General features: G+C 37.2%; 1 protein-coding gene across 1 annotated transcript; it reads left to right on the top strand.

Moving 5' to 3' along the window:
* The first annotated feature begins 693 nt into the window (after nt 1-693).
* Nucleotides 694-9,632, top strand: LOC116036009 (G2/M phase-specific E3 ubiquitin-protein ligase-like). Its single transcript, XM_035994260.1, has 11 exons — nt 694-882; nt 2,586-2,807; nt 3,109-3,262; nt 3,450-3,519; nt 4,162-4,480; nt 4,772-4,867; nt 7,090-7,403; nt 7,656-7,837; nt 8,005-8,137; nt 9,313-9,501; nt 9,616-9,632. Exons 3-11 carry the CDS (start codon nt 3,122-3,124, stop codon nt 9,630-9,632), a joined length of 1,461 nt encoding a protein of 486 aa, XP_035850153.1. The 5' UTR covers nt 694-882; nt 2,586-2,807; nt 3,109-3,121.
* The last annotated feature ends 3,323 nt before the right edge of the window (nt 9,633-12,955 follow it).

The following is a 12,955-nucleotide window of genomic DNA, read 5'->3' as shown; positions in this document are numbered from 1 at the left end:
TCTTCCTCGGTCACTCATAGGGTTTTTGAACCATTCTTTGTCTGGCCCCTCACCTGAGACCACTTTGCCTTGGGAGACCCTACCAGGAGCACAAAGCTCCAGACAACACAGCCCTCAGGTTCATAGGGACACACAAACCTCTCCACCACGATAAGGTGATGTGTGTGTGTGTGTGTGTGTGTATGTATGTATATATATATATATATATATATTATGGCATGCCATTTAGGAAATTATTATATATATATGTGAAGTTTGAATATATTGAATGAACCTTGAATATATATTGAATGAAAGTCTGAATATATTGAATGAATGTCTGAATATATTGAATGAACCTTGAATATATATTGAATGAAAGTCTGAATATATTGAATGAACCTTGAATATATATTGAATGGAAGTCTGAATATATTGAATGAACCTTGAATATATATTGAATGGAAGTCTGAATATATTGAATGAACCTTGAATATATATTGAATGAAAGTTGAAATGGAATCTGACGTCATTGTCTGGCGCCATCTTGTGTTTTCGTTGTGATAAATCTTAACCGAAGTGTGACACTATGAGCGAATCAGCAAGAAATCTAGTGTCAGCAATTTTGAGCAATGAAGAGATTATTAACACACTGGCGAATGCATGTACGGGCCAAAACACTGGTAACAGTAACCGTATCCAGTACCGTTCTCCCGATGAAGAAGTTTATTCACTTTTTCATCGTGGAAGACCGAATGTAGGGAACCTCGCTGGCCAGGCAGGTCCCTATCATCAGGCTAACGTCAACACGCCTTCAACGTCAACCTTCAACCAGGTGGCCCCCACTACAGCACCGACTTATAATTTTCGCCCCTCAACGCGATCGGGCCGAGGACACAGAAGGTAACAATGTAATTGAATGCATTTGAATAGTTAGTTTAACCAGAAATATCCGTGCTATTGCTCTTTTCAAAGCCACCAGACTCCATTGACAAAAACGTAATTTTAACGTTAACGCAGCCAGGTTATTGTATGGCTTTGGTGTTTTACCTAGTTCGAATCCAAACTAATATTTTAATAAACACCAAAGTAACACAATAACACAAACTAACTGATCAGACAGCGGTAGAATAGCCACTAGCTAGTGCTTCGAGAGGTACAATTACTGTTACTGTCAAAGCAGTCTAGCTGGTAGTTTAGAATAGTGATATAGCTAACGGTCGTTGGTCCTACTGGACCGGGCCAATTCCAAAAGTAGCCTCATTATTAGTCATTTGAACAGCAAACTTTGTAAATATAGGGCCCAGAGATTTCTAACGTTATCTTTTACATTTTAAATCCCATCTAGCTATTTAAAGGAAATGAGTTAGCTAAAGCACTTCATTCAGCGTGTTTTTGTTTTTTGCAGTAACTTAAGCTTATAGATCTCAACAGTGTAGTGGAGCTACGTGGTTGTGAAACGAAAGTTTCTGCTCCTGTATAGCTAGACGTCCGTATGAAATCAACCTTGTTTTAGAAAAACTTTTATTCGCGATCATATGGAGAAAAACTACACTACCCACAAATCCTAAGCGTAGCAGCAACGTCTCTGATTGCTCGCTGTTACCATGGAAACGTTTACCGAAACCGCGAATGTCTAGAGCGAGCTTTTAACATTGACGTCTATGATAGTTTCTGTACACGGTCTTGTAAGTTTCTGTACACGGTCTTGTAACTTTGCCCTTTTTTGCCTTTTTTTTTAAATGTTGAGCTCTATTAGCTTGATATTAGTAACGTTTTAATTGTTTTAATGCAGTAACAACATCCGAATTTAACTAGTAGTAAAGTTAAGTAATTGGATTCAAGATGTTTTGTGAGGCTTTTATAATTTATTTAAAATAACTTTCAAATTAATAAATTGCATTAAATCTAATTCAAGAATCCAATTTAAGATCATACCATGTAAGATACAAGTGCTAATATTAATGTAATCAACCACAAAAACATAACTACAGTTTAAAATAAATTCACTATTAAGACAGTTGCCTGTTTGTAAACAGAAAATATGAGTGATTATACTCTGTAGGCTACTATTCAATGTCAATTTTATTTGTATTGCAGCATTCATTACAGCTGGCCAGAGTGAAAGAGAAGTTCTCTATGGCTCTGCAACTGGCTAAACCCTGAAGTCCTTTACATTAAAATCTGCATGTCCATTAAAACAAAGCATGAATAGAAATAGAGAAAACATAATAAGACAACAAAAACATGCAAGTGCGATCATACAAATGTGTACACACACACACACACACACACACACACACACACACACACACGCACACACGCACAGTAACTGATGCCCCTCACCAGACCTGAATCTATTTCTGGGTACAGCTAGAAGACGTTAATTACGTTTTAAATAAAAAAATAAATTCTAAAACTGCTAGAAGGCTTCTGCCTGATGACCTGAGAAGCCTGATGGGGTTGTGATCAGTGAGCAAGTCAGATGTACTGAGGAGCTAAACCTAAACCTAGCTAATACTATTGTATATAATTGTATAATGTAGTACATATATTTACAGTGTTTAATGTAATTGAGTATAGATTTTTTTTCTTTAATGTTTAAGGTTTCAGGCACAATTGAGCTGTCCTGTGGCTCAGTCTTTTACCAAAGAGGTAATTCTCTTGCCACACCATAAATCAACAAATGTACCAAGGCGGGCCAGCAAAGCTTGGCTTTTTGAAAAGGGACATATTAAATCTGCCCTGGAATTTCGCTGTGACTGGGATTCCGGAAGAGTGTTGCAGGCAATAACGGTGGCCTTCCAGCCAATTCTGGAGGGCTGCAGGTAAGCTTTTGATCCGTTTTGCCACATTTGTTACGCGTTTTCTTATATTTTTGCAATAATATCATACTGTATTATGAAAGGATATTTTTGGGTGTGTTGTAAATTAAAAACATTTTTTACATTCCCATCACATTGTGATTGTAAATATGTAATTACTTTAAAGTTATGTGACTTGCAAAACCTGACAGAATGTAAATTTCTCTGTGGACACAAATTATGTATTGAAACTAAAACCTTTCTATGTAGTGTAGTGTTTTACTTTTAACAAGTTTAATTTACAGTGTGCTTTTTATTCCCTTAGGTTACAAATCCTGATGCCTTGTCACAACAAACTAGTCGAGCCATCCCTAACCTCCAATCAAAAGTTGAGTGGAGGCCTTTTGAAAAAACTCTTCCATCAAAAGTCCATTTACGTCAGGCCTGACAAGGTCATTTTGAGTGAAGAAAACCAATCTGTAAGTAGGCTAGTGCATGAAGATTTAAAAAAAAATGATGACTAGCAATGACAATACTGTATTTCAAACTGGATGTCTTAAACACTATTAATTGCTCTATGCCCTCATATAATACATTTGCCATGTTGTTTTATTGTTAGTGCACTGTATTTGATAAATAATGTTTGTTGTCTGCTTCAATTGACAGCCATCTTCTGGGGAAGACAGCCATGCAGAGAGCCTTGATTTTGCTCAAATGTCAGACAGTGACAAATGTGGTAAATTAATTTATCTACAGTACATGCATCTACAAACAAGTTTATATGATATTGGTCATGTTGTGCAGGATAATAGGGATAGAAACTAAATGTAGATGTAGGAGAAAGCAGGACTATTTTTTGGTGATTTCTTAATGATAAAGAAGGCTTACAGGCAGGTACAAGTCCAAGTGGAGCTGGCTTCTCCAAGGCATACCACAATGCACATAAACAACATTGTAACTTCAACAAACTGAAATTAGAATGTCCTGGTTAAGTAGCTGCAGGACGGATTAAAAAAGTGGAAACAGGTGGACAGGGAAGGTCAGGTAACTGTAGGGCTCATGAGGGAATTAAGAATAGGTATGTAGTTGGGTGTGGCAGTCTTTTTTATGGGAAAAGGAGGAAAAAAAGGAAAGTCAAAAGGCATCTGGTGGACAACATGTGAATGCCAGTGGTTTGAGGTGAGAATGTGGCTGGATGTAGAGACAGGCAGATTTTGACTGGTTGTTTTTGTGTTTTCACAATTTATTTATTGTAAGTAATTTTGTTTTTTTCCCGCCACTTACATGCATTGTACAAGATGGGTTCTGATCATCTCATATCAGTTTAATGTTACTCAAAAGTTAAATGTTAACCCACTATTTTTCCATGTTCTTGCAGTCATTGGTAGTGTAGGTGACATTTCCAAAGAAGTTGTCTCAGCTATCTCCACTGTTGAGGCCCAGTCCCTCTTCAGAAATAACCCTTCCATCTCCAGTGGTGATCAAGTTATCTGGTGTGTTGCTACCGAAGATATTTGCACCGATGCACCTTCCATCTCAGCTGACACCGCCACCATGTCCACTAGTCCTCCTGTCATCACTATTGATGAGACCCTCATCCTGTCCAGTGGAACCTCTGCAATCTCCAGTGGCAACACCTCTGGTGTGTCCCATGGTCCCCAACCATCTGGCAATATTTCATCCAGCACATCCTACAGGTTAATATTTTGACATTTCTGTCTCTTCATACAGCTTTTCTATGGTCTGGGCTTTAGTGACCTTTATTAACAGTATAATTTGTGTGTAAAATACATTTACTTTATACTGAATCATGGTGTCCTCTATTTGTATAACTTTAATAACGCACTGTCCATTTGAGAACATTAGTTAACGTAAGTTATTAGACCAGCAAGGATATTCTTAGTCTATTGCTAATGCAACTGTCTGTGTTAAAATCATATATTTGTACCTTAATATCTATTATAAAATATTGCTATTTTATATTGTAGTACATACCTGGACCTATTTGAGGAAGAATATCTCTCTGATGACCATGATCTCCAGGAAGCCATTTCAAGGTCTTTAGATTCCAGTGCAAGTGAGAGGTCAGTAGAACATATTATATACAATTTAATTATTTAAACTGTACTTCAGGATAGCAATAACTATTATAATGTCTAAACTAGTAGTGAGACCAATTAGCAAGTTGCAACCTAAATGAGTCAGAAATATCAGTATTTATCATTGCACAATATTGACATTTTCATCTTTATTTGATTCTCAATCATTTTCATGGTCACTTGTCAGGTTTGAAGATTACCCATGCAATAATATGCATTATGTTTTATTGTACAGTATGGGCCCTATCTTGCACCCGGCGCAGCACAAAGCCCGATGCAAGTGTCTTGTTAGTTGCTTGTTAGTCTTGCTAGTTTAAGACTGACGCAGTTGTCAATTTCCTGTCCAGTGCCCGCGTCGTTTAAATAGCAAAGATTAAGAATGAAAAGCAAATCCACCATTATAATAGCAATGCGCCAAGGTACAAAAGCACCTGGCTTTTAAAGGGAATGGGAGATGACTTGATATTGCATGTTACGCCCAAAACACACCTATGATTAATTAACCCTTATATTGTTGTTTTCAATTTCAGATGTGTAAAAAATACCATTTACTTTTTTTATTGGAACAAGGCTTCATGATTTTCTCAGATATGGCTATTTTAACACAACAAATGTTGTGAGAATTTTAGTAAATTGTAAATGTCTCTAAAAAAAATGTTACGGGTCCCAAGTTAGTATCATCTTTAGGGGGGTGACATGAACGATATACAAATCAAAATGTTCATCGATCCCTTATAACACCCAAGGCGGAGCACCAACTGAGACATCAGAATGACTCTGGGGTTGCTGTGTCACATGTCCAAGATATCAAGACAGCATTTGAGCTGTTCATACTGCCATCTGTTGAGAAGATCCGACGACAAACATGGAAGGGTGTTTGTTAGATGGAGATCGACAACACCTGGATGCTTACATGGCGCTGTTGCTTCTTACTGGCGTGTGCAGATCCTCGAATGAGGCTACATGTATAGCAAGTGTTCCACCCATTTGTCCCAATATCCCTTACTCTTGAAACAGAGTATGACAGATAAAAGTCCGAAGTGACATGGTAGCATGCAGTATACTCTGGCATGACTCAGCATCCCATAAGCTGTAGCGTCATTCCAGGATCTGTATACCCCAGCAAGAAGCAACAGCCCCATGTTAGCATCCAGGTGTGTTTTGTCGTTCCACATCCAGCAACACCCTTCCATGTTGAGTTGCTGTTCTCAGTTGGTGCTCTGCGTTGGGTGTGATAAGGGATTGACAACCATTAAATGTCAGTTATTTTTTATTTAAAGAACTCTTTTGAACATCTGGGTCACTTGGACCCTCCTCTTCATTAGATGGGTATGGGCTTACCTTTTTCCTAACCTAAATCTATACGGGTCAATTTTGACCCGTAACACCACAGATATCACTATGGTTTATAATATTAAGTTGAAAAAACCCAACATGCAAATAATTTTGGAGGTGTATTCTAATATTAGTCTGTTATAGTCAGATAACATAATTACCCATTGTCTTCATTAGTGGAAACATAACGAGTGAATTTGAATTAGAATTTTGAAAAAAAATTTAAGTTAAAAACGAGTTGTATACTTAAGATCAAAGGTCCATGGAGCCAAAAATAACATTTTAAAGAGTGTTTACATTTAAATGAATACATAATAACTTCTCACGCGTGAAAAAAACAATATTGGATAATAATCATTGTTTTATGAGTATTTAAATTTAAATCACGTCATATTTGACCCGCTAACACAAAAAATGTGCTTGATAACACATTACAAGGGTTAAGACACTAAGTACAACCCTTTTAAACCATGCGCTCGGCGCACGGACCCTTTTTTCCGTCAAACTAGCAAAAGTGGATTTGGACACACCCTAAACGCACCTGTGCCAGGCGCGTCACACCATGCGTTTAGATCGTTAAAATAAGGCCCCTATGTGTTGATTTTGTGGTTTGTCAATTTCCTATTGGTGGGAGGGTGGTTGCCAGTGTTGGAAATGGTTCTGTTGCTCTTTGCTATTTATTTGTTACGTTATTCTGAATAAGTAAGAAAAAAGTAAAACTGATAATTTCCATTATCACAAACGTTACTGTATGTAAATAGGTTTCAATAAACTAAATATTGGTTACAATGATGTGGATATTACATGCTAGTTCAGTGGGAGAGGTATAACCATTGACAATAACTACATTGTATTGTTTATTATTGTTTCAGTGATTTAAAGGTGACGTTGGAGAGAATAATGGAGCAGATTGCTTCTCGAGTAAATAATGACAGCACTGTACGCTTCAATATTGTCAGAAGAAATGTGTGGGATGGAGCATCCAGAGCCATGGGCAGATCCAATTTTTCACCCGAGAAGAAGGTAGACGTTAAGTTCACTGATGACTATGGGATATCTGAGGGTGCTGTGGACAATGGAGGTCCTACTCGTGAGTTTTTCCGACTCTGTCTACACGAAATCAAGGACAAGATTGGCATCTTTGAGGGTCCACTTAATGCTAAAGTCCTTACATGCAACTCCAAAGGTACTTTTGCTTTAAAAGGCCATTATTGGATTTTTTGGATCAATAAATACATTATACCTGAAATTATTTTTTAGAAAATGTAAGAAATGTTCATGTTTTGTACAGTATCTATATTACTTTATTGAGAAATGAAGTTTAGAAGAAAATTAACCTGAGTTCTCTAATCTCACACAGATGGGCGGGGAGATTGTGACATAAATATAATTTTTGTTGTGAACAGTTAACATGTTTTTTATTTTCATATGATTACAGCAATGAAAGACAATGGATACTTTTATGCTGGTCAGATCATGGCAATGTCAATCGCCCATGGGGGGCAGAGTCCGTGTTTCCTTTCTGAACTCTTGTACGAGTGTCTTATAAAGGGTCCAGACAACGTGAAGGTCAAAACTGAACATATTACTGATGAAGAAACAAGGTCACAGGTGCAGTCGGTGAGCATATATTTCATGGATTCTATCATATTTACAAACTATTCATTTAGCGTGCACTCATTAACATGCAATTTAAACAGTAACGCTAACAGTTGTGTATAATCATTCTCAATAACAGAGTCAATAGATACTATCTTCATATCCTATTTATATTTTTATATTTTTAGATCTTACGGGCTGAGACTGAATCACAACTGCAAGAGGCAGTTGCACAGGCAGCCAGCTTAATCAGTCTTGCTGGTCACAATGTTCGCATAACACTGGAAAACAAAAAGACACTGCTTTGGACTTGGCACACTGGTATGTCCTCCAGCGGACCCGTGCACCTTTTGAAAGGTATTTTTATGTCTGAGCATATACTATAATTGTATTTTGTCAGAAAAACAACTGCTATGTTTATGGTGGTAAAATGGCCAAAAGTGTGTGTGTGTGTGTGTGTGTGTGTGTGTGTTACAGTGAGTGAAAGAGTGATGCTTCAGAGCGTGTACCGACTCTAGAGTCATAGTGAGAGAAACAAAGTGTCTCCCCTGTTCTTTCTGACCACACTGGGAAATCTGTAGCAGGAAAAGTTAAAAGGGAGGATGCAACGCTACCAAGCCATGGCCGAGCGACATGCGTCGCCGTGACAAGTAGTTAAACTTTTGAGGTGCACATCAGGCTACGGCGTAGGGTCTGTAGCTCCACGTACCTACGTACGTACCCACGGCGTTGATTTAATGCAGAACAATAAATTGGCCTTTACTCAATGCCTGATTATGGTTTTGTGTTGAATCTACGTTGAATCCGCCCTCCAAATTACGATACCCCATGGATGTATTAGGCATGCCCCTTCTAACAATGTCCACAAAAGATGACCAGTGACCAGTCTGTTTAGGCAGTAGCACTTGTATCGCGTATAGTCACATGAGTATCACAAGTGTAGAGGGTTTCACAGCACGCAAACTTTAAGAAGAGGTTGTACAAAGCATATTTTGTAACTTAATCACTAGTTATTATATAACACCCAGCTTAAATTACATTGTTTATAAGGGCATACAAAATGTATTATTTTAATAACAATTTGTATTAGTTTTTATTTAATTTGTAAAATACTAAGTTATTTAAAAATAATACATATTTAAAAATGTAAGTAGCCTATTTTATGCATTTTTCTTGATAATCAAAGTCATGATACCATTATACCGCAATCATTATCGCAGTATAGTAAATCACAATCACAATTTGACTTTTTCTTCAAATCATGCAGCCTTACCACAGTATATGAAAAAATGAAATGGTGGATGCAGAGTTCAATTTTATAGTGTACTAGTGCAACAGAACGTATAATTTATTTTTCCTGGAATTCATTAGGGACCTAAATTAAAGATTTAAAATGTAAAAAACTCTGGTTTGCAACATAGGTGCTAAATCATATGAACTACCCTTTAACATGTGTTTCCTTTTTACTAGGTTCAGAGATGGTTTAACATCTCTAGGTGTCCTAGATGCTCTCCAGAGATACCCTCTACAAACAAAGTGCCTTTTTGTGAAGGCTGAAAAGGGTTTAACAGCAACTGATGTGGAGAATCTCTTTGAGATCATTTACTCCGAAAGAGGGAGTAATGCATTTCGAGAAGAGTGCCGGATCCTGGCTTTCTGGCAAGACTATCTTCAGGATGCTGAAAGTAAGTTCTGCATTTTGGAAATGTATTTCAATATGAGACAGTTTACTATTATTTGTCTTCTGCCATGGCTTAAATAGTCATGAGCTGGAATGAACTTCTGTCTCCCTTGTTCAGGTAAGGTGAATCCTTAAAACCTTGTTGCCAAAGTACTGTCCCAATACACAAGTTTGCATTTCACCAAGAACAGTTAAGATTTCCGTAAATGTTCTTGACACGCCCATTTTACCAAGGATGCATTGGTTGGTAACTTGTATGAACTTGGCAGCACCCGTATCCCAACATTCATTTCGACAGACCAACAGGACAATTTTAACAATTTTTGACATCTTATTCATCACTTAATTAACTTCTGAGAATGTTATAGGCAAGAAATTAACTGTTAGATTTTGAATATAGGCGTTGTTGACGCGTTGACGAATTGACAATTTGCTTAAAAGTTTTCGGAGTTGAGAAGCTCCATAAAGTGACGCGATAGCCAGCTAGCGCCTGCCGGTGCCGCTAGCTCATTGCTCAGACAGTCACGCTCGGAGACCCCGCTGTAAGCTGGAGGTCTCTCAGACTGGTCTTTTAAATTGAGGATTTTATTTCGCCGTTGACGGATTGTTTGTTTAAATATCACAACACATGTCCATCATAAGATTAACGGGAACTTGTGGTTAACTGTCTTTTCGGAGTTAAAATATAAACTCCACAAGTGCCTGCGGGCTACAACCTCGCTGGCTGGCCGTCACACACACACCACACACAACACACAACACACCACACACACACACACACAAACACACAAACACAGGCGGTGGAGAGACACATACCCAGAGAGACATACCCGTTTCTCTTCGGGAGACCTATTTAAATTATGACAGGCTATATAGAAATGATAATTCCACATAACACTAATAGGAACACATAGGACACGCCAGTGCATAGGCCTACTTCTTTTTTTAATTTAAACCGACTTAAACTAATACACTAATAATAGTTGGGATCGCGTTCCACTCTTTTGAATAAGTAAGGGGTGTTTGAGCTAAACCATAAACAAAAAAATTAAATTAAATATAAGATGCTCTGTTTAGGCTACAAAACGTGCATGCAGACTGAAATTCATCATTGCGGTTTTGTCGGGATTAAGCTATAAACAGAAGGAAACTCTGCTAGCTGCTAGGCTAATGTGCAGTGGTAAACACACAGAATATGGTAAACACATAGCAGAGCTTGCAAACTGTGGCTTTTTTTGTCGACAACGCGAACATTGTCAACATAACTCACTGGAAATCCAAAATATTTCCACACCGGCGACTTCAGTAAGAGGAGGGGTTTCATGTTTTGTCGATGGGTCTCCTGCATTTCTTCGCAGCACTTCAACACGTGTTTTTTCCGCTTGACAAGCTGACCGGACATGACATGGGGGCGTGGCAGTATCGACGATTCCATTTTTTAAATTCGAAATTCGAGATTGTGACTTAATTTCGGTCAGAAAGTTGGTGACACCCTTACTGATTAGCTACTGTATCACTGCTGCTCTGCCACTACTGCTGAGCGGTTTAAGGACATTATTGTTGTCATATGCACAATGATTACAGGAGTTGTTGGCAATGAAGGGCATCAGGCTCACTCCAACAATGCTCATAAATTAACTATAAAAATAGAAATCATGAAAGTTAATATATACCCTTAAATATAAATTAGGTAATAGAAATTTGTGTAGACAGTATTACCAAAGAAAACACTGAATGTAAACTGAATTTAATAACATTTACATAAATACAAAGTGATAAATAATTAAATCGTAGATGCAAAAAACAATTCAATTGTGTGTTCAATTGAATTAAGTTAATTACAAATTAATGAAATGCATAATAATACATGTTATCATGTATCATCATGTACAAATTCAGTCAAAATAATGTTCTTGAGTGCCGCCGCGGAGCCTAAACCAAAAAGCAAATGCCATTACAGGGCTCCACACACACTTATTGAAGTCGAGTTACATCCAAGTAACTACTATGTGTGATAAATCTCAATCCTTAAACAGATTTAAACAAGCTAAAGTGACTTTGTGAAGCCCCAAACCCAGCCTTGCTGCTCATGACTTGGATTTTGGCTAATTGATCTGCTTCTTTCCTTTGATTGCAAAAAAGCTGCAACAAAAAGTATGCAGTGTTGAATTGGATCCCTCCACAAAGTAATACAATTTATATGTACCATAATCCAAACTAGCAGATGTACATCTACAGTACCAACATATCTTGGTTGTTATAGCTGTTGTGTGCAAATAATGTTGCTAGCTCCTATCTATTTTTTGTTGGTAAATGGTGCACTATGCACTATATTCACTAACCCAGGCAACCCTTCCAAATTCCAGTGTCATTTCAATAGTCACCATTCTTACATCACTTCTGTATTACTCCAGTAGTATAATACTTAATTAAATATCAGACATATATATGATTTAATTGGGCTACTCTCTGTTTATGTTTTCCAGTTGAAAACGATGTCTCTCTAGAAGATATTCTTGTTTTCTTCACTGGATGTGACAGCATTCCAGCCCTGGGTTTCTCTCCAAAGCCCAGCCTTGAATTCATCACCCACTCCCGATTTCCAGTGGCTAATACTTGCGAAAATATTCTTCGCATACCAGTTCATGCAGAATACACTGATTTCAGATCTGACATGAATTTTGCCATACGCAATTCACCTGGATTTGGAAGAGCATGACTTAAAAAATAATGGATGGCTTGTAAAGCTTGTTATGATTTTTCTTTTTTTTTCTTCATAAGTGCAAGGTTTATTTTTGTTTGTTATCCCATGGAGAAAAATCAAGCATTTGCTGTAATAACAACATGAAAAATATACAGTAAAACATAGTTCTAAGTTTTTGAAGATATTTTTCAAGCCATGGCTTTGTGTTTCAGATTTTATAATGTGAAATTTTTTAAGTTGATAAAAGTGGCATTTTTTTTTCTTCTTTTTATTTAAAAACACAGTTTGGTTATGGTTAAGAAAAGGTCATGGTAAGAGTTAAAAAAAAATCATACATGGCAATCTTTCAAATCCGATTTGGGGTAGCTAGATGTGTCCAAACAAATGTACATAGCTATGGGTCTTAAAAGAACAAGTTGCTCTAACAACCCATTAGTTCTTTTTGTACAGGAGGACAGGATGGTTGTTGTAAATTGTTTTATAAATGTTGTCCAGCCCCATTGCTATGGCAGAATATTGATTCAAGGTTGTGGTATGGCCTTCTAACAAATAAATGATTCTGGTTACTACTTTGTGTGTACTGGCTTACTGGCTTTTTATTATCTATTGTGGTGGGATATGTGCATCGCAGACTTTAAATGTAATATTTTTCTATTAGATAGTTAACAAAACTGTATACAAAATGAAGTAACTTAAGTAATAAAAACACAGGGTTCATCTTTGTCAATATGGTTATAATTATACATTTTGTAAA

The sequence above is a fragment of the Sander lucioperca genome, chromosome 17, assembly GCF_008315115.2.
Source record: "Sander lucioperca isolate FBNREF2018 chromosome 17, SLUC_FBN_1.2, whole genome shotgun sequence".
Taxonomy (NCBI): Eukaryota; Metazoa; Chordata; class Actinopteri; order Perciformes; family Percidae; genus Sander; species Sander lucioperca.
Note: the sequence above shows the minus strand (reverse complement) of the source record. Positions and strands in the feature narration are given on the sequence as shown.

Coding starts and splice junctions, on each gene's coding strand:
- LOC116036009 (XM_035994260.1), top strand. CDS start 3,122: ATGCCTTGTCACAACAAACTAGTCGAGCCATCCCTAACCTCCAATCAA. Junction 7,838..8,004: donor CAAGGTCACAGGTGCAGTCG/GTGAGCATATAT, acceptor TTATATTTTTAG/ATCTTACGGGCTGAGACTGA. Junction 8,138..9,312: donor GCTTTGGACTTGGCACACTG/GTATGTCCTCCA, acceptor TAACATCTCTAG/GTGTCCTAGATGCTCTCCAG.